Genomic DNA, 21828 nt, shown 5'->3' with positions numbered 1-21828 from the left:
CTTTGGGTTTAGGCGAGCCATGTTCAGTCGAGGTACCAATCGATTTTGCAACATTTAGTTGACGTCCAACCATCCAACGATTAGTTGCAACCTCGACTAGTTAAATAGTTGGTCGTTTGATGGGCAGATTGAACTGTAGCTTATGTCTAACGGGAAGTTCCAATTTCGAACTTATATTTAGAACTTTCGAAATTTATTTATGAGATTACAATGTCATTTACAAAAGAGCATAATGAACACTCTTTTTTAGTGCACTTACTTCTAAACTTGAAAAAACCATTTCCCCAAAGTTAAGTGAATATATCTTTTATATAAATTCTGACTTACGTTTCGATAAAAAATAAAAGAAATGTTTGATTAAGTGTAAAGGATCCATCACTCCAAACATTGTAAAAATTTGTTTGAACCTAGAATCCAAATGTAATAAGACTAGGGGGCTTTAGTTGAAGTAGTTCTCATGAGTTGAGGAAAAAATCTCAAGGTCGAAAAGAGCTCAGAAAAAGTGAACCTAATTAAGTAATTATTATAATAATTGTTTGCGTTTCTTTCTTCATGTCTTTATTTATTTTCGTTGTTTTTATTTTTTTTCATTGTTATTGTATTTAGCATCATCATTTATATTACATCTTAAAAATTAAGATTTGACCGATACCTAATTCACTCTTTTTTTTAATATACACTTAAAACCGTATTAGTCTCGATCACTTCACATTTATTTATTTATTTTCTTCATATTTTATTATTAAAAAAATGATAGAACTTTGAGGAGAATCCAATATCTTTTATCGCTTTTTAACGTCTTTAAACCATTTTGACGCATGGGTAAATTTAATAAAACCTCAATAAATAAATATTCAATAAATTGATAATCCCACATAAATAATAAATTTTATGATCTTAATTTGAACCAATATACTAAATTAATAATTTTATAATTCATACATATGCAAATTATATATAGTAAAAGCATAATATTTTATCTAAATTAATAAATATTTACTTATCGATAAATTAGTAAATTTATTTTATTTATCGATAAATTAATAATTTTACAAATAGAATAATTTCGTTTAGATTTAAAAATTATTATTTTATAGAGATGTTACCATAGTGGATGTGATATTGAAGGTCTTGAAATGAAGGTTGTATAATGGATGTATTTGACAAATAAGAGAGAAGAATGCATCATTCAATGAAAGAAAAATAATATCAAATATTGTACTCATTTTCTTTTGACAGTTTTAATTAATAATCATCATATTTCACATGAGGAGAATTTTAAATTACTTAAAAATTTTATGAGTGTTCTTCTCTTGGAGTTGGCAAATCATAGTTAGGATTGACTATGTATTATGTATGCTAAATTCAAAAAACTTTTTATATAGCTTCAAATAAAGCTTATATTATAAGTAATATTTTTCTATCTTTCATGTCAAGTTTTTATCTTTTTTTTTTCTTTCTAAGCTTCTAGCAAAATTAGTCAACGAGTCCACAAGAGAAGGGGAAATCAATTCCCTCCTATTTAACCAGCCACGTCGGGAGGTTCTCCACCACACAGTTGTATGTGGCGACGTCCGAATTGCAGACAGTGGGTCTGAATCTCCAAGGTTCCAATTCTCTCTCCAAAATCCAAAAATGAAGGGATTGGGCTTAATATTCGCGATGGTTTCGATGGCCGTGATGTGGTACACATGTCAGGCGAGCAGCAACCTCCACCCTCTGATCCTGGTGCCGGGGAGTGGTGGAAATCAGCTAGAAGCAAGGCTTACGGATGGGTACAAACCGTCGAGCTTGCTGTGCAGCCGACTCTATCCGCCTTTGAAGGACAAAGAAGGGTGGTTCAGGCTGTGGTTCGACCCCGCCCAAGTCGTTGGTCCATTCACTCAATGCTTTGCCCAGCGGATGATGCTTTACTATGACCCACAACTTGATGATTATGTAAATACCCCTGGTGTTGAAACCAGGGTCCCTAGCTTTGGTTCTACTCGCTCCCTTCTTCATTTAGATCCTCATCTCAAGTAAGCCGCCGCTCTACCCTGTTTCTTTCTTTCTTGGTAATCTTTTCAGCTTAAACATGTGCTCCACAATTTCAACACATTTGGGCCGTTTTTGACTCCTGACTCCTGGGGCCTCTGTCCCATTATCTAGTCAGTCTAGTGAAATAGTCCTTCTAGCAGAGTGGCATATACTCTCTACGGAAGAGTGTTCTACTCTGGGATGAATATATTTCTTTGAGTGGATAGATGGTATGATTATTTTAATTATATGTATGCATATTTCATAATATTATGGAAACTCTGAATAGGAACTCTTCACCAAATCCAGCAACAAAAATTAGTTTGAATGGATGACCCAGAGAAAACTGTATAGAGCAGTGTCAGCCTGGCTACAACACTTAAGCCCAACCAGTGATGGGAATAAGGTCCAATGACTGGGCTGGAATCCAAATACCATTTCTTTCCGCGGGAGACTGTTGAATTTTGGCTGCCGTTGGTCATTTGGAGATGTTTATTTGTTCATTTTGTCATCCATTTAAAATTGTGAGTTTGTTTTACTGAACGAGTGGAGAGATAACAGCTGAACCCATTTGATTTTGTTTACACAGAAGCTTAAAGTGGTCTTTGGATTTAAGTTTTTAGAACCATTCTTGTTTTCAAAAGTTAAATGTATGCATTTTTATATCGAAGTTCAAGCATGAAGTGTAGAGCCATACTAAATTTTGATAACTAGTGAAGACTGAAGATTGTCCTAATTCATAGTCATCCAAGGTGGAACCAATTAACAACTGAAGTTATAGAAGATATTTAGCAGTCAACTGTACTAATTGCAGGAAGGGATTTACTGTTTAGTATTGGCAGTAACAAAAAGAGGAACAGGCACATTTACATCTAACATTGGTCCCATTGGCAGGCGCATCACAGCATACATGGGGCCCCTGGTGAAATCTCTGGAGCAAATGGGTTACGTTGATGGCGAAACATTATTCGGAGCTCCATATGACTTTCGATACGGTCTAGCGGCAGATGGTCACCCATCACGTGTTGGTTCCAAGTTCCTTGAGGACCTCAAAGATTTGATAGAAAAAGCAAGCACTTCCAATGGAGGAAAGCCAGTAATACTTGTCTCCCACAGCTTGGGAGGCCTCTTTGTCCTCCAACTTCTCAACCGAAACCCCCCAGCTTGGCGTCAGAAATTCATCAAGCACTTCGTCGCACTGTCCGCTCCTTGGGGTGGCGCAGTGCAGGAAGTGCACACCCTTGCTTCTGGCTACACTCTGGGAGTACCCCTAGTTGATCCATTGCTGGTGAGGGAGCAGCAGAGGAGCTCAGAGAGCAACTTATGGCTCATGCCTTCTCCTAAAGTCTTTGGTGCCAAACAACCACTCGTGGTTACATTAAATGCTACTTATACAGCATACGATATTGTGCAGTTCCTCAATGACATTGGGTTCCCGGAAGGGATCCATCCTTACCAATCTCGCACTGTGCCTTTGTTGGAACACTTACCAGCGCCTGAGGTGCCCGTCACCTGTATAATCGGGAGTGGCGTTAGAACATCCGAGACACTGTTCTATGATGAAAGTGGCTTTGATAGACAACCAGAGATTGTTTACGGGGATGGAGATGGGACAGTGAACATGGTGAGCTTGTTAGCACTTGAATCGGAGTGGGCCGACCAACAAAATCAGTCCCTTAAGATGGTTACCATTGAAGGGGCATCTCATACATCCATAATCAAAGACGAAAATGCACTTAATAGAATAGTAGAAGAAATTTCAGGTATTAATTCTTATACCTATTCATCATGAAAACAACCCAATTGACCAGTGATCAATTGCCTGGCAATTGGGAACCGTTATGATTTCTCAATCTGTAACATTTGGTTCCAACTTCAGGGAACCCTCATATTTCAATGAAAACCCACCAACATACGTTTGCAAAGCTCCAATTTTCCTGCCATTATTAACCTGGTTATTTTCGTTCAGGAATTCATCCAAAGGGGTAATTTCTTAACTTAAGTTATAGACAAAATAAGTCTTCCATTGGTGGGAATTAAGCACTCTATATGAGGCCAAAGGCCTAGTATGAGTCATGACCTAATCCGAGAAGCGTTTCTTAAATGAAGTTTTAAATAGGCGGTAAGCCATGTGAAGATGAGCATGCTGACAATGTGTGACTGCATGATTTTAGATTGTTTTTGTTTTTTCAAAGAGTGTTATTGGCAAGGCAGTGGTATGGGGCTCAAGGACAAGCTGTCAGTGAAGTGGTGATCTCTTTCTGATCACATACTGCCATTATTAATTAGAGATCCTTAAGTGTGTGTTTTAACTTTTATAATAATGAGAAGGAAACTGAGAGCATAGAGCTCAGCTGCCTCCTGTGGCTGTGAATGTCAAAAGGAAGTTTCGCCAGAGAATATATGAAACCACGAATAAAGCCATTCGCTTCCTCCCAATACCTTTTCACCTTTTGCAGTACCCTTCAATCTGTATTAATCTCAAAAGCAAATAATGTTATCTTCTCCCGTATTGGATTCAATGTCTCATGGCCTTTGGTATGGCTGACACCAGATTCCAGAGTTCAATCATGACTACCCAGGTAAATCGATCATAAATCTTAATCATTCAAATAGCCACTATTTCAATTTAATTATTACAAATTAATAACTATACTCACTCTTATAAATAGTGGCACTGCCAAATTGTATAATGATAGTTCATAATATTTCAAGCTTTATTAACAATGATAGAACTATAGGTCATATTGCAGGATGTAGTTCACACGTGGCTTATTGAACCTAGCCTTAAGCCAATCTTTTATAATTTTATTTTTTTTTAAATAGATTTTAGTAAGAAAAAACTTCTATACTTATTCTATAATATGCAGCTAACTGCTAATAAAATTAAAGACAATTAATTTATCTGTCTTTAATTTTATTTTTATTAGTAAAATTTATTAAAGATAAAAAAAATATTAGAATATTCTAAAATTTATCTTATATTTGAAAATTGAAAGCAAAGGGAGTTCATTAATTTAAAAAAAATAAAAATTCAAATGAATAAAGATTTAGAGTAGTAATTTTAGAAAAAAAATTTAATCTTTTTAATACTTGAAAATTTTTACTTAAATATTAAAAAGATGAAAAATAATTTTTAAAATCACTATCAAATCCACTCTTAATAAAAATATCAAAAGGTATATTTTTTATTAAAAATATTTGATAATCTAAGTATTTTTTTATTGACATAATATGTATGAATGATGTTAGAAATTTGGAGTTTTGACAAAAAAGATAACCAATTTTAAAAAAATATCTACAAATTAAACCCAACTCCAAAATAATGCTTAATTTAGTGTACCTCCATCACGTATATATCCATATCATAAAATCCATCATGTAGATATCTATATCATAAAATCGTAGTTGATAACTACAATTTGTTTTTTTTTTTTTAAGTGATCAAAACCATTTAATGTTAATATTAAAATCAGAGTTGATGACTACAACTTTGATTATTTAAAAATGAATCAAAATCATAATCACCAATTATAGTTTTAAGCTTAAAATTAATGCTAATTTATATATATAAAATATGTTGTTTCATTTAAAATAATCATAATCATCCATAGTTGGTAATTACTGTTTTTATTTTATTTTTTTAAATGATCAAAATTGTAATATAATTTTAAGTTTAAAGTTAAAACCATAGGTAGTGACTATAATTTTAACCACTTAAAAAAAAAAAAATTAAATTCGTAGTCACCAACTACTATTTTATAACATGAATATTTATATGATGGAGACACACTAAATTGAGCATTATTTCATAATCGGGTTTAATTTATGGATATTTTTTTAAATGAGTTATTTTTTATCAAAATACAAAATTTGATCATAGCTTTGAACAAATTAGAGTGAATGATTACGATGGTCTATGCAAATTTCATTTAGGTGAGTTGTAAGGTATTTATACTTGTGTTTTTTTAAAAATAAAATAAAATAATTTAAAATAAGAAAATTGAAAAAATATTTTAAACGAAAATAAGGGGGAAAGGTACCATTTGAAAAAATAATTTGAATATTTAAATGGAAGTTGTCTTAATTGATGTAATAAAAATATCTTAAATTCAGAAGGGATTTGGCACTACATTTGAATAATATTTGAGGATTGAAAAGTAGGGAAAATGGGATTGTGAGAAAGAATTTAGAGAAACGACATCATCTTTTCGAGTCACACCACCTGTACTCTGCAACGACAGAATATTAGTCAAATCTCTTCCTCCCACTCCCTCCCATTTAACAAATCCCACAAGCAGACTGAGGTCTTAAATCTTAATTAAATCAACTAATTAACAACTAAACTACAAACGAAAAAGAGACTTGGCCAGAGCGAAAGTGAGAGACGCACGGTTCCCACCGCCACGTGTCAGTGTTTGATGGCTAAAAGCAAGCAATTGGTGAGGGGACGCACCATGAAGGCAGTCAAACTGGTGACCGGAAAGCACCCCCCGAGGCGTACAGTCAAATTCCATATAATGGTCAAACAGCTGAGCTGGCACTTTATGAAAGGCACGCTCTCTGTGGGTCCCAGCCCACGGGCCTTCCAGTAATGCAACTTTTGTTTTTTAAAATTAATAATTATTCGGGCTTTTTGGGTTGAGAAAACGAAAAATTTTGAAAAAATAAAATAAAAAAAGATATACGAATCGAAAAGGGTCGCTTTCGTACGCTGGGACCCTGACCCAACCCAACGTGTACTCCATCTCTTCCCTCGACTTTAACGTTGAGGGGGGCTTCGTGCGAAACCTCTAGACGACGTGGTTCAAAGAGTGGGGACAAGGTAAAGGATGTGGATTCATTCTTTTTGCCTTAAATCCTGTAATTTCCGCCTTGGCAACATCACTTTCCCTTTTGACCATCTGACCTCTTGCGTCTTTCAGAATCAGTATAGTTGCCCCACTCCCGTAAGGAGGTTGTAAAGTATTGTTAAAATTTAAACGAATTGAATAAAACCGGCTATTATGGTGTCTGCAGATATGACTGCACGTGTGGTGCGCGCTTGCCGAGGGTTGATTCACACTCTATAGCCGGTTACTCCTCGGTTGTCTTTTATTCCCAAGGAAAAAGAAAATAAAAAGAAAAATAAAAAACAATTTCTAGGGTTTTCAGCACCTGCCCCAAAAGAGCAGCAGAGGAGGGGTTGTGCAGAAGATAGCTTTTCTTCTGCTTTCTTTTTCTCTCTGTAGAATTTGGTATGGCCCTGAATTTTCCCATTCTTTCATGTCTTTGATGTTCTCCGAGTGTTGTTGGTATTTTCAACAACTATTTGTTGAATTTTTTTGGGGTAGACTAGTGGGCACTGTTTATCTTTGAGTGAGTTTATCTTTTTGTGGCTTTTATTCTGATCTGGGTGTTGATGATTTCACCCTTTTTTGAGCTTGAAGAGGAAGCGAGCTTTGGTATTAGAGAAGAAGATTACAAGTTCATCATGTCTTTGATGATGATGATGAAGAACAATATGGCTCTTTTGACCAGGGAAAGAGATCAGATAAAGCGAAAAAGAAACATTCAAGAAGAAAAGATGTCTCCTTTGATGGGTGTTGTTAGTTGTATTTGTCAATGAGAGAGAGTGTGTGAGAAGCCCTTCATTCTCTTTCATTCTCTTTATTCCTCTTTTTCTTTCCCACACGCTTGATGTCCAGTAGATGTGATAGGCCTTCAAGGGTAGTTCTTGTTCCTCAACCTCAGTTTCTCTCTATCTGCTCTCTCTGTTAAATTTTCTTGCTCTTCCGCAAAGTGGTTCAAAAATGCCGATGTACCAGCCATCTGGCCGGAGAAGAGATGGGGGTGTCATGTATGATGTGGGCGGCGACGGTGGGCATGTCTTAGATCTCGAAACCGCCGTGAAAGATGGGATTTTGGGGGGCGGAGGTGGGGTTGTTTGCGGCAGCGGAGTCACTGAGAAATTGGATCTGAAAAAGATGATTGAAGACCTGGACTCCATTGATGTTCCGTCTGTGTTCATATGCCCAATTTCGTTAGAGCCAATGCAGGATCCTGTGACCATTTGCACTGGCCAGACCTACGAGAGATCCAACATCGTGAAATGGTTCTCTATGGGGCACTTCACTTGCCCCACAACAATGCAAGAGCTTTGGGACGATTCCATCACGCCAAACAAGACTCTTTACCAACTAATTTATAGTTGGTTTTCGCAGAAGTACTTGGTCATGAAGAAGAGATCAGAAGATGTGCAAGGCAGAGCATTGGAAGTCTTGGAGACGTTAAAGAAAGTTAAGGGTCAAGCTAGGATTCAAGCCCTCAAGGAACTTCGACAGGTTGTCTCAATTCATGCTTCTGCCAAGAAGACGGTGGCAGACAATGGTGGTATCGGTCTGATTTCCTCTCTATTAGGCCCCTTCACTTCGCATGCAGTAGGGTCGGAAGTAATTGGGATTCTTGTGAACTTGAGTCTCGATTCAGAATCAAAGTCAAATTTGATGCAGCCAGCAAAGATATCACTAATGGTGGACATGTTGAATGAGGGATCAATCGAGACCAAAATCAATTGTACAAAATTGATCGAAATTTTGATGGAGGGGAGGGATTTTGAATCGGAGATTGTGCCAAGCTTGAGTCTTTTGGTTGGATTGTTGAGGTTGGTAAAGGATAAGAGGCACCAAAATGGGATCTTGGCTGGCCTCGCCCTGCTCAAGACAATTTGTTTACACGAGCCAGTGCGGAACTCAGTAGTGAGCATAGGGGCTGTTCCTCAATTGGTTGAGCTGTTGCCCAATTTGAATCCCGCGTGCCTGGAATTAGCCCTTTATATCCTGGAGGTTCTGTCAACTCTTCCACAGGGAAGATTGGCTTTGAAGGATTGCCCAAACATGATACCAAATGTAGTGAAATTATTGATGAGGGTTTCCGAGAGCTGTACCCAGTTGGCATTGGCCATCTTATCAGCAGTTTGCAAGCTTGCCCCAGAGGAATGTGCTTCACTTGCCGTGGAAGCTGGCCTTGCTGCGAAGCTCCTCCTCGTTATTCAGAGTGGTTGCAATCCTGTATTGAAGCAAAGGGCTGCAGAGCTCTTAAAATTGTGTAGTCTAAATTACACGGCCACCATCTTCATATCCAAGTGTAAGCTTACAAGAACGATACAATGAAAAGACCATGGGAAATTTGTTCATACAAACTCTCATTTCCCCTCCGGCCGTGGGGGACAAAGGTGCAAAGAGCTTGTGGGACTCAAACAGATTTCTTAACAATGTGAAATGGGGTTTATGAGGTACTCCTGTGTATACTTGAGGACTTTGATTTTGTCATTTGATTTCACAAGAAGAAGCATCATAATGTGGAGTTTTCAGCTTGTTTGCCGACAGGGATACAGTCGATTACATGATTGATTCATTTCACAACAGAGCATCATAACCATACTACTGGGGTGGAGTTTGGATGGGGTTTGGGATGTAAGAATACATGAAGAGGGAAGGGGGAGGAAGGGAATTCTAGTAGGCTTGTTTCTTCAATTGTAATTGTATTTAGTTTTATTTGGTTGCCATGTCCCATTGATCCCTAATTTTTGCTTTGTTCTTTTGAAGGGATTTGTGGGGTTTAGATTTTGTCATTTGGGTTGGAAGTGGTGTTAACACTTTTAGTCCTGCCATTGTAGAGCTTCTGTCATTTCAACATGAAACCAATGTGTACAATGAATATTTCTTTTCTTTCTACTTGGTGATGGTACCAACTATTTTTTTCCCTCTGGTCTTCACTCTCCAAATTCTGACATTTTTTTCCCGGATTTCAGTCATGGATGTCTATTTACACTCAGAGAGAGTGGTCAGACCTTTCTGTTTAAAGGATGACCATTGATATCAAAAGTGATATGCAGTACTGCTTCTTTTATTTTGTGGATAGAATTGATGGCAGGAACCTTTTCACCTCTCTCTGGTTTCTTGATACAGGAACAAAAGAGAGAAAAGTTGAATGAGAGCTGTCACTGAATATAACCCTTCGATTGGTCCTTAGGTAATTAGTGGCACCACGATGGGAGAGCAATCCTTATCATTGATCATTGCATCATTGCAATCTCCATAAAAGTTAATTTATGATAAAACTCCCATCTTACAATTACCACAATATCCTCCTAACTGGTTTGGGGCCTGAGCTCAAGCCAACAAACCTCTACTAAAATATTTCAATGGGACTGGACGCCTAATCTGAATCTATCCCTTTAGTTGACATGCCACTGCAGCCCTGGTACAAAGATCAGATTCAGGTTTGGGTCGATTTTGGTTCTGGGCAGGGGCATTGCAGCCCTGTCTCCTTCTAGTTGAAGCCACCACCGCGCTCCCCTGTTTCAATGTCACCTCTAGTTTTACTTTACTTGTGAAAAATTCATGATGAACCCGCACGCATTTGGGCATTGTGGAAAACGAAAGAAGGGAAAAAGGAAAGGGAAGTGTTGGCTACCTAAAAAGGAGGGGTGGAAAAAATGTCTATGGTGACTAGCAATTCAGCATCTTTGAATGAGACCCCAACATATGAAGATGCTAGACAGCTTAAAAAAGAAGCATTCAAAGTTTCTAAAATTTGGGTTTGAATGACATAGTTGGCCTCCAAATATGGTGGGTTATTTGCCTGCCTCAATGAACTTGCATGCCTTTCCCATCCAACTGTATGGGCATATGGGTCCACGTGAATTGAATCTTTTGATTCTTTTCCAAGCTCTTGGCAAGTGCCCAATTGGAAATGATTCCCCCACTCTGGTCCTACTCGAGCCTTCAAAACATACGCTAATTGCTGCTAGAGGACAAGGCTTGTGATTTTGGTGCCTAAGGCTGGGTAGATCAGTCCAATCCTCTCCAAAACCTTCAATTTGAAAAAGCTTTTCCTTACAAACTGACCATTCAGACTGAATTTGCCTGATTTTTCAAGCCAGCCTCCTCCTTTTCAACAGAGTGATTAAAACCCTCAACCTGCCTCGAAAGTGGAAGCTGGTATCATGATGTAAAAGCCACTTTTCACTCGCAAAGAAGCTTATTTTATTCTTGTTGAGTGTTACTGATTTTGATCCATTGGTATATATTAAATGCTTACCTGCATAGGCAGCTAGCCTGGGTTTGTTTGGGTACCTTGACTGTCAAGATAATGGACTTTTATTTATTCTGAAACTAGAGACAAGATCCTATGAAGATGAATAGTTGCTTCGTGTTCACTTCAGTTGAAACTTTAATAAAATCTGATTAACAATATTATCTTTTTCATCCCACTCGAAAATCCTGACAGGGCCAAACAAAGGGACTATCAAACAACTCCACTGATATAAATGCCGATTATATTTATTAGTAGCAACTCTACTTTCCGATTCATCCCCTGGATGTTTTCAGTGGTATCTCACTATCACTTGAACCAACTTTCATAAAGCCGCAAACAAAATGCATTTCAAATACAAATGTGGTGAACGTATAAAATGTAATAGCATGCTCTCATTTTCTAGGTTAACATGACCCCAAATTTTGAAAGTAAAAAGTAAAATCAAACATTTAGCAAAGAATAGAAACAATTTAAAAATTTTAATTTCTTAATCATTCGTATTGAAATTGGGTTTGAATGTTCAAGTGGACTGACCCAACCTGACCCAATAAAATGAGAGACAAAGGAAGGAGTTGAAACATGTACCAATATCAAGCAATTTATTAATTTGAAACAAGATTGCAAAAATTCATTTATTTCATTCTTTTTAAATATGCATTTCATTGAGAAAAGCGAAAACAATTTTTAAATTATAGTTTGTTAAAACTAGTTTGGTCTCGAGTTTTTCCTAAATTAGAAAGCGAAACAAATATGATTAAAATTTTAAATATTACAAATGTTATGTTATGAAGTATATTATTATAAAGGATAATATTATTACTTTTTTATGATCATGTTAATATTATGAATTTTAAAATAATATAATAAAACATTATAATATACTTATAATTAATCCATTAAAATAAATTAGTTTTTAATATAAAAATATATCAATGCATTTTTATTTAAAAAATGTAATGCAATATTTTTAAGATAATAATTAATTTCAAATATTCACGAGATCATATTTTATTCACATTAACTTTATATATATATATATATATCATTCATATTCCATTTATATTGTTATCACATAACATCTTTAATGTGAGTTTATTTTCTTATTTGTTTTTGAATTTTTTTTAAAACTATTTTCACAATTCCCAACACAATTTTAAAAAAGAAAATTTATTTTATTTTTACTTTTCTCAATTTTCTAAGCTCAAACAATTAAATAATGTCATTCTTAAGTTCGAGAATAGGTCACCTAAATGATGATTCTTAGAACAGACCTATAAAATGTGATGTCGAATATTATAAAAGATTTAACTTATCCTTAAAAAAAAAACCAATTAATTTTCAAATGATATTTCAAAACTCTATCAGAAGTGGTATTAGAACAAAGGTTCATGGGTTGGAGTGAACCCCATGTTGGCGGTGAGAAGCCCAATCCAACTCAAAAAAATGTGAATTTTATCTAATTTTAAATAATACGAAAAATCTCTTAATCTAATTCATTACCCTGACATGAAAAATACCTGAATAACTAACAAGTCAAATTGTCATCATAAACACTTTGACCAAAATCACGATTTGCTTAATATATATTAGGTAACCAACTTGGAAGGGACCTAAATGCACTGACTCTATGCCCTATCATGTGGGTCCCTTTTTTGGGATGATAATTTGTATGTGGGCCCATTCTCTCAAAGAAAACGAAGTATCCAAAACTGTCTTTTTCATGCACTTATTTAAAACAAATAAAAATAAATAACTTATTTTTTTTAAATGGAATTTACTTCACAAATTTGAAATTTTCAATTAAATGATAGATAATGACTATTAGGTTCTATTAGCCAATTTTCTAATTTTGGAAAGATAGCATATTAATTTATTTTCGAACATCACGAAATATGAGAATTTAAGGTGAAGTAAAAAAAAAAAAAAAAATTAAAAAAAAAAACCCTATTCCACACTTCACCAAGAGATTAAATTATATTTTAAAGGAATGGAATCTTATGTATCACACGTTCCAATACTATTTTACAATTGATTTTTCTTTTTGTTAAAAATTTAATTTAATGTACCAATCTAATCATACTATAAAAAAAATACAACAAGCATTTAAGAATTTATTTTCTAAATATGGTAAAAAAATTAAAATAAAATTTAATCAAAACTAAAATTATAAATTGTACGGAAAATTTAAAACATTGCAAAATTCAATGGGGAAGGTTTGAGAATGTGGAGGTGAATGGAGATAATAGAAGACTTTTTTTTTTTGTGATTAAGACATTGTAAAGTTGTAGATTTGATTATGGAAAATATAAAATTTGTGCAATAAATATTTGAAAAAATAAATAAATTATGTTATTTTAAAAATATTTGGGCAAAAAACTCTTCTACCTTTTATATTATTTTTTAGAATAATTTTTTTTACAACATATTAGGTAGAGAATTTATTTTATTTATAATTAATTATATACATAGAAAATAATGATTATATATATAGAAAAAAATTGATTTTGGAACAAATCATTTTTAAAGTGATTGCATTGGGAAAATATTAAGTGATTATCCAAATTTATTCCATTTAAGCAATAATAAAAATTTTAAAAAGAATAATTGTTGTTTATTTTATGATATGTAAAGAGCATGTAATTATTGGTAAAAATTAGAATATTGAATCTATCTATTATTAACTCAAAATAGTATCATTATTTTTTATTGTAATTTCAATTTTTATATGAAGAGGATTAGATAACATATAGATATTATTTTTTTAATAATTTTTAAATTTTAAAAAAGTGTATGAAAGAAGGTGGGGCATTATGAAAAATGGGAAGAGAATACAAAAAATGTGAGGAGAGTATGAAAAATGTGATCATACTTACATTTTTTTATACCATCTTCACATTTTTTATACTTTTATAAATTTTAAAATTTTAAAAGTATTATTAATTTCTTTTATTGTAATTTCAATTTTATATGGAAATGATTTGATTATGTGATGTCATCGGATAGGGAATAAAATTTCTAATACTATATATGTAAACCCTCTCAATCAAATAGACATGTTTTAAAGTCATAAAAACTCCTTTGGGTCTAGAATAAACAATATGTATACGGTTAGGTGCGGGTCTTTATAATTGATATCAAAGTCGATCCTCGACCCGATACGGGGGTTGTTTGACCCCATAAAAGGGCAATCCTAAGGAACACAATGAGAATGTTGTATCTGCATGAGAGATGTTTGTAATTTCCTCAATTGGATAAGGGAGAAAATTCATGGCGTCCTCTTAATCAAGTAAATGCCTTTTAAAGGTGGATCGATTAAATATTGATAATTTTTAAAAAATAAAAAAAATGAAAATTTTAAAGAGGGTATGAATTTAAACATAATGAAGAAAAATATTCAAGAAAAGTGCAGGGTGTGAATCGATAAGAAATCAAACTAAAAATGAAGTGCATGATTATTGTTCATTGTGTGAATTCGAACATTATTTGCTTTTTGTAACATTGTTTATTTTTTACTAAGACATATGTTACCATACTTTGCTTATGTTTTTCATTTACCAAAAATAGTTTGTCTTCGGACCATTGGTTGCCTCATCTTGAGGAGAGGTACCTAATTCTGATAGCCTAATTTTGAGAAATGGTATTCTATTCTAAATGGTTTTAAAAGTATGTAAAATAAATTAATAAAAAATCAATCATAAAAAAAACAAAACAAAACTATATATATATATAACAATATTTTCTTATTCAATCAACTCGAAGGATTGGATGATGATGAAAGCAATTGAAGACACGAGGATTTGGGTTGAGAGATATCTTTCATTAGTATGATGAATCTAAAGAGAGAGAATGGAAGAAAGAGATAGAATGAAAGAATTAAGGACAAATAACAGAGGGAGAAGAGGTAAAAGAAGAAGAGAAAGAATGGAAATCAAGAACTAATTATTCATTTAATAAATTATCTTTTTTTTTTTTGTTCAAGTTTAAAATAGATGGTTAAGATCTAATCTTGCACATCCAATTACTCAAAAAAAAAAAAATCCTCCATTCAATATTATAGAATTTTACTTAAAAGTTTGGTTACTAAGAAAACGTTAGAAAAATTTTAAATTAATGTTTATTTTTTTATGGTATATCATATGATTTCTAATTTATTTTAAAATAATTTATAATAAATTTATTTTTATTTAAATAGCACAAATTTAAGGTTGTTTAATTTGTTTTTAAACCAATAGTAATCTAAAATATCTAAAAATAATTCTGGTTTGATTTGGATAAAAAATTGGATTTAAGTAATAACAAAGTTAAAAATTAAAAATAAAAAGAAGAAAAAAATATTTTTTCCATTAAGACAAAAAATTATCTTAGAAAAAAAGCAATAAATTTTAAAATAAACTATTCTAATAAAAGAAATTTCAAACTTTGAGGTAAAGATACCAAAATTTTAGATCATGTTCTTTCGGAAAGTATTTCCAAACTTCTTTGGCATACTTAGATATTTATGACCAGAGGCTTTACCAATCTAGATCAATTGAACAGTTGAAGAGCTCCTTCGTGATGCCGACATTCTAACTATCTGAAGTCGTACGTTCTATCAGTTCCTGGGTTAACACCTGAAACTGCACATAAAGTCAACAAAATGAAGAAAAGATTCATTGAAGATACATGACTCTTACCCTTGGTCAAACTCTAGCATTTTGACCACGATTTTGCCAATCATGCCCTTGTCCATCTAGAAGACTACAAAAAATTGCCGGCATCAGATATATTGGGACTCATGCCAACGTGTCGGCATTGGGTTAGTAGAATTCCATAAACTTCTGAGCTCATATGGCTAGATTTTTCTGGTCATGAGCGAATTCCATCGAGTTTGACCCAAATGCGCCGCCGGCTTACAACATTTTATTTTGATTCATAGAATATCCAGTTTCTATCTGGTATACGAAGAATATTCAACCATTTAGACGTTGGCGCCACTACTCTATGTTATTTTCTATATATCCTATGGCCTCGCAGTTCAAACAAATCTACCCCACCAGCGGATATGGATTCTTACACTTATTCTTCCTCGTGGTCATCATCCTCTTCTAATTCTCTAGTTGTTTCCGTGAAGCCGGTTCAGTCCCTTCATTCAGTCCGTAAACCTCGGCCAAAACCAGGGAAAAGAACTGGAATATTACAGCAGCTGCCACCACCTAAAGTCTACAGGGTGAACTCCACCAACTTCCGGAAGGTGGTTCAGCGGCTCACGGGCGCACCGAAGCTCAAATCTCAGCGTCTCAAAAGCATGGCTCCCCCTCCCCTACCGCTGCCGGTGCCATCGTTTCTACAATCTGATGATAATATCACCCAGCCGATTCTGCTCTCTGGTTGTCCAAAAGGAGCCGCAACGCCGACCACCACCTATGGCCATTTGCTACCTGGGATGTTCTGTGATGATTCATTAATGGCCAATACTTCTCTTCAAATCTGTTCGTCCCCGTCTTCTGCTTGGCCTTCTTTTCCATTTTTGAGTCCTGGAACTCTATTTGCCTTGGAGCAAGGCACCGTGCTTTAGTTTCCCATCTATTTTCCCTTGATTTCTCATGCGAATGAGCGGGAAAACAGGGGTTGAAATGAGGAGAAAACAATAAACTGTAATAGTAGCAGGTTTGGATGACGGTGGAAAGTCTTCGCAGAAAAGAAGATCATCCTGATAAAGCCTTAAAAGTTGTGAATCAACTTTTTTGGTATGATTGATTGATTGATGTATAATAATGCCGTCCAAATGTCTCAAGACAAATTACCATTCAATGGATCAAACGTGGTTCGCTTTTCTTTATTCCTTCGTCTTAATTTATATGATTGACCAAATGAAAAAGAATAGCATAAATCTATGGCCCATGAAGGATAACCCACTTTGCCAAATTATCAATTCATTGGGGAAGCTTTAAAAACAAAAAAAGTAATGTTGAATCCGACCCAATAAAAAATGACTAGGCAAAATGACGGTTACTCAGCCCAAACAAAACAACTTTTTTGTTTTTCAATAAATGGATTGGGCCTACCCATTTTGCAGGCTCAGCCCGCCCAAAGATCTAAGCCCGAACCAATTCAGACAATGTTCTATGTTTACGAGATTGTTGGATTAGGTTTTGCTACATGGTATGAATCTTAGCACTAGCTCTATATATAAATGGAAATCGCTAGTTAGTGCGCTCACTGTCAAAATTTATGATAAAATTTGAAATAATTCTTGAAACTAAGAATTATATTTAGATTATATTGTGCGAGATTCATTTCAGAAGAGCAAGATTATTATTATTATTATTAATTGTTAAATAAAAATCAATAATGCATTATTTTATTTAGTTAGGCCGCCATTTGAATGACTACGTATAAAAATTTCTGCTAAACGAGAATGTGAAGTGGATTTGTGCGGAACCAAAAGGCGATGTCCCTCCTCCCGGGCTTCTGCTGCATGGACCTCCTACGTGATTAATTAATTGATTAATTAATTAACCTTTTTTCTTAACCCTCGGGATCCGTCAGTCATTTTTCTTTCGCGTGATGGAAATGTCATGGTTGGCTCGATCGCTGGCCAACTCTCTCCGTCTAGACGATGACCGTGACGGTGAAGGTGAGGATGATGGTGACGACACAACCATCCCTGAGACCAGAGAAGAAAAGAATACGGAGGAACCAGAGTTGGATCAACACGGCCGAGGCGTCAAAGAAGACCTCACCGAATTCAAACAAACCCTAACTCGTCAGCTGTGGGGCGTCGCCTCGTTTCTTGCTCCTCCTCCTCCTGCACAGTCCTCCGCGCCATCTAATCCTCACGACGTTGAATCAATCTCCGATCTTGAACAATGCGAGCCCTCCGATCAGTCCGTTTCCGGTGAAATTTCCGACGAGGAGACGTTCGATTCCGTTGGTATCCGCGACGATATCGCAGGGATCGGGGGACGATTCAGGCCAGAGATCTCGAATCCATCGAATAATAGAGCGGTTTCAGAGATTTCGGAGATGGATTCGAATTTTCTGCCGTTTCGATCGGACGGCCGGGATTCGGTGGAGGAGTACGATTTCGAGGGCATCCCTGGGATCACCGAGGAGGTTTTGGCTTTCGCGAGGAACATTGCGCATCATCCTGAGACTTGGTTGGATTTTCCTTTGGAGGAGGAAGACGACCTGGATGGTACGTTTTTTTTTGGCTTTGTTAGTTTAATGGATTCTATAATTCGCAACCCTTGTATTGGACACATTGACATCCTATTTACGCTGGTAAAGATTGAAGCAATCCAAATGTTTGGTGTTGGTAAAAGCTTTATCACTTTTTGATATACTAAGTTGGTGTTGATAATTGAGTACCCATAGAAATTGAAATAAGATTTTGGGTGTTGTACACGCAATGTTTGATTATATGTTTGGTTCATTGGACTAGTTATAGGGTGTCTAGTTTGATTCCTTTAAAGATTTTATACCATTCAACCACAAAGATATTGTTCTTTCTAATAGCAAATTGTAGGACCTGAACTTCTATGAATTTGTTACTTCTAATCTCCCAAATGTAGATTTCTCCATTGATCTTTAATATTCAGATGTCGTCCTGTCAAACTAGTGGTAATTTGTTTCTTTGTGTTGGGGTATTTTAGGCGATCGGGCATTTGGATACAAGCTGCGAATTTGGCGAAGCCTAGACTGCGCCTAGGTGACAGTCACATTGGGATGTTCAGCATATATAGAACTGTCCACTGTATATATCATATTTTAAAAATATAAGAAACATATAGAATGGCATTTTGAATCTTTAACGGTGGTTTCCAGTATAATTAGCCAAGACAAGTTAAGGTAAAAGCATTTTGTGTAGTGCATATTTGGAGTTAACATTCATCTACCTATTTTGCGAGGAGAAATGGGTTCCTATTAGAAGCATGATTTATAGCATCATTGTGAACAACAACATTAATTGTATAGTATAGGGGAAAGTCTTTTATGTATGTGTGATTTAGGAGTAGCTATTAGGAAAATATACGATGTTTGATAATTGCAGCCTTTATGTCTTTATACTGAAAAAGGTGAAGTATCCTCAGTCATTTACAAGAGCATGAATTGCATAAGTTACAATTTATAAGGAAATTTTACTTGAACAATTGTAAAATTGTGTACCATGTATCTCTCAGGATGGATATCATGAACCCTTGCATTGAACTGTAATCATGTGCCTTTCTTTTCTTTGTTTTAGATTTTGACATGTCCGACGCTCAGGAAGATCATGCTTTGGCCATTGAACATCTTGCACCTAGATTAGCTGCTCTCCGTATTGAACTGTGTCCTAGCCATATGAGCAAGGGCTATTTTTGGAAGATCTATTTTGTTCTCCTGCATTCAAGACTTAATAGACAAGATGCAGAGCTTTTGTCAACACCTCAGGTAAGTCATTTTTTTTTACACAGCATCCTTGTCATTTTTGCTTATTCCACAAAAATTTCTTGAAATGGGTTTACTTAGTGATATTTTAAGCCACTGCTGATTGATAGGTTCAAACAATGTTCTCATTATTCTCTGTTGAGGCCAAAGCTCTAGATTTGAAGCTTGGTTTAAATTTTCCTCCAAATGGAATCAGTTTATGGTATTTATGGAAATGTACTGTTATGCTTTTAATAAAGCAAAGTAGGATTTGTCATGTAACCCAAATTCTGAGTCCTAAAAGTTCACTTCAGTCTGTAAAAATTAACATAGCTCCTACATATGGTTACATTTGTAAACTAAAAGTTACTAATTAGTCACAGTTATCAGCCCATTTATAACCCCTTGCAGACTTCAATATTCCAACTTTGAATGGAGCTCATTAGAACCGAATATCTTTTGGCCTAATTAAATGTTTCCTCGCGCACATGGAATGCGCAATGCACCTTCTATTTGAAGTTCAACACCAAAACATCAAGTTGTACAATTTTTTGCTCTCAACTTGGTCTAAACTATGATCACTCAAGTTATTAGATGTTTAAATTTTAAAAATGAATTGATAAAATTTGTTTTTACTGTTTTGCATCACTTGATGAAGGGAGTATTCCTTGAAACATTTATGGCCTGTTTGATAATGTTTTCAAAAACAACTTTCAAAAAACAATTTTTGAGAATATTCTTAAAAATAGTTCGCAATTGTTTTCAGAAACAAAATTCTTATTAGAAAAACTCACATATGAAAAACACCTCAACTTTATTCTAAAAAGTAAACTATTTGCAAAATGAATTCTCAAAAAATCTATTTTCTGTTAAAAAGTTTGTCAAAATGTTTTCTAAGTTAGAAAACTATTTTTAAGAATAATTTCCAAACAGATCCATAGTCTCTGTTGTTGACATGCTTTGTTGATAATATAGAATTTTGACGCTTGATTGATGCTTAGTAGCGAATCACATTGCTGTTTGCACTATAATAAGACTGAAGGTCTCTTTTTTCTCATGATGATAATATTGATTCTTTTCTTTCAGTAGTACACCAAATGAACTATCATTTGGTGGCACTTGGTACGATATACATTATCATTTATTATTTTGTAAAGTTTCTAATCTGCCTAGTAGAAGAGATGCTTTGTCAGTTCTTTAGTTTATAGACTATCTGGATCTATAAACGTTAGCATGGTTCTTCTGGGGTATTGTTACTTTTTATTTTATTTTTCAAACTCTTATTTTCATGCACACTGACTGATTAAAATTATCTATTGCTTCATAGATTGTGGCAGCTAGAGCAATGTGGATGCAGGAACTACAAAAGAAAACAAAGCCAGAACCAGACTGGTCCGGAAGAAGCACTTACTATTCAAAAGAGAGCACTAGTTTACATCAGGAGGATTCTGCCTCCACCAATAATTCTCATTCTGAAAACATGCCATTCAGGACATTTGCTTTGGAACCTGTCAGTTTCCCTGTGACAACTGATTTGGAGACTGAGAAGTACACGCTTGCAAATAGCGAATCTCAAATCAGTGATAAGTCTGTCATTGAAGAAAAGCCAGAGGTCAGAACCAAGGATTTTCTCCCTGGTCCATCCTCTAAAGTATTGATTCAGAACTACGAGGATGATGAGGATGATTGGCCGGAGGATGAAATCTTAGAATTAGGTGCCTACAGTAGAACTGTCATCCCCGTGGGACATGAAGAAGATGTATCTTTCAGTGATCTTGAAGATGATGATTGTATTATACCTATAAAATCCAAGTAGCCTCAAGGGGTTGTGATGCTTTTACAAGAAACCCATGCTTCAATTCAGCTAAGCAAAGGCTCTGCTGACCCATCAAAGGATGGATCTGTACAGTCGTATGATAAATGGACATGGGAACTAAAGAGTCAGAGCACTTACTGAGCTTCCATGACTGAAGTTGAAGCATATTCTCTTGCATGATGAAAGCCAAATCAAGTTTTCATAGAGCAATTATGTGTTGATTGATTGTGTGAGGATTGTCGTCTGGTTACCTGTAAAAATCCTTGATTGAGACAATATATGTTGTTAAAAGCATGAAAGCTTCTTTGATTCAATTCATAGATTCGCCTTCCCAATTGGGATGCAATAGCTGATTATTAGTAAGGTTTGACTTTTGATGGCAAAATCAGCTTGCAGATCTGAGGATGGATCAGCCAATTGTAATTGAGACTCCTTTAGCCTGAGATAATTGCATATCCAAAGATGAGGTTCACATTTGTGCCAACTATTATAATTGGAATTCATCAAGATTGAAGACAGTTCGCCCG

General features: G+C 35.0%; 4 protein-coding genes across 4 annotated transcripts; all 4 read left to right on the top strand.

Annotated features, from left to right (window-relative positions):
* Nucleotides 1-1533: 1533 nt before the first annotated feature.
* Nucleotides 1534-3948, top strand: LOC100260799 (lecithin-cholesterol acyltransferase-like 1). The gene is made up of 2 exons (XM_002285380.5): nt 1534-2018; nt 2911-3948. Exons 1-2 carry the CDS (start codon nt 1636-1638, stop codon nt 3806-3808), a joined length of 1281 nt encoding a protein of 426 aa, XP_002285416.1. The 5' UTR covers nt 1534-1635; the 3' UTR covers nt 3809-3948.
* Nucleotides 3949-7044: 3096 nt separating this feature from the next.
* On the top strand, nt 7045-9731 carry LOC100255725 (U-box domain-containing protein 30). Its single transcript, XM_002285384.5, has 2 exons — nt 7045-7253; nt 7446-9731. The coding sequence occupies exon 2, from the start codon at nt 7809-7811 to the stop codon at nt 9165-9167; it is 1359 nt and encodes a 452-aa protein (XP_002285420.1). The 5' UTR covers nt 7045-7253; nt 7446-7808; the 3' UTR covers nt 9168-9731.
* Nucleotides 9732-15823: 6092 nt separating this feature from the next.
* Nucleotides 15824-16915, top strand: LOC104882519 (uncharacterized). Its single transcript, XM_010666188.3, has one exon. It carries the CDS (start codon nt 16139-16141, stop codon nt 16649-16651), a length of 513 nt encoding a protein of 170 aa, XP_010664490.1. The 5' UTR covers nt 15824-16138; the 3' UTR covers nt 16652-16915.
* A 359-nt stretch (nt 16916-17274) lies between these two features.
* LOC100250545 (uncharacterized) lies at nt 17275-21828 on the top strand. Its single transcript, XM_019216841.2, has 3 exons — nt 17275-18274; nt 19322-19509; nt 20813-21828. The coding sequence occupies exons 1-3, from the start codon at nt 17644-17646 to the stop codon at nt 21299-21301; spliced, it is 1308 nt and encodes a 435-aa protein (XP_019072386.1). The 5' UTR covers nt 17275-17643; the 3' UTR covers nt 21302-21828.

Source organism: Vitis vinifera, chromosome 18 (genome assembly GCF_030704535.1).
Source record: "Vitis vinifera cultivar Pinot Noir 40024 chromosome 18, ASM3070453v1".
NCBI lineage: Eukaryota > Viridiplantae > Streptophyta > Magnoliopsida > Vitales > Vitaceae > Vitis > Vitis vinifera.
Note: the sequence above shows the minus strand (reverse complement) of the source record. Positions and strands in the feature narration are given on the sequence as shown.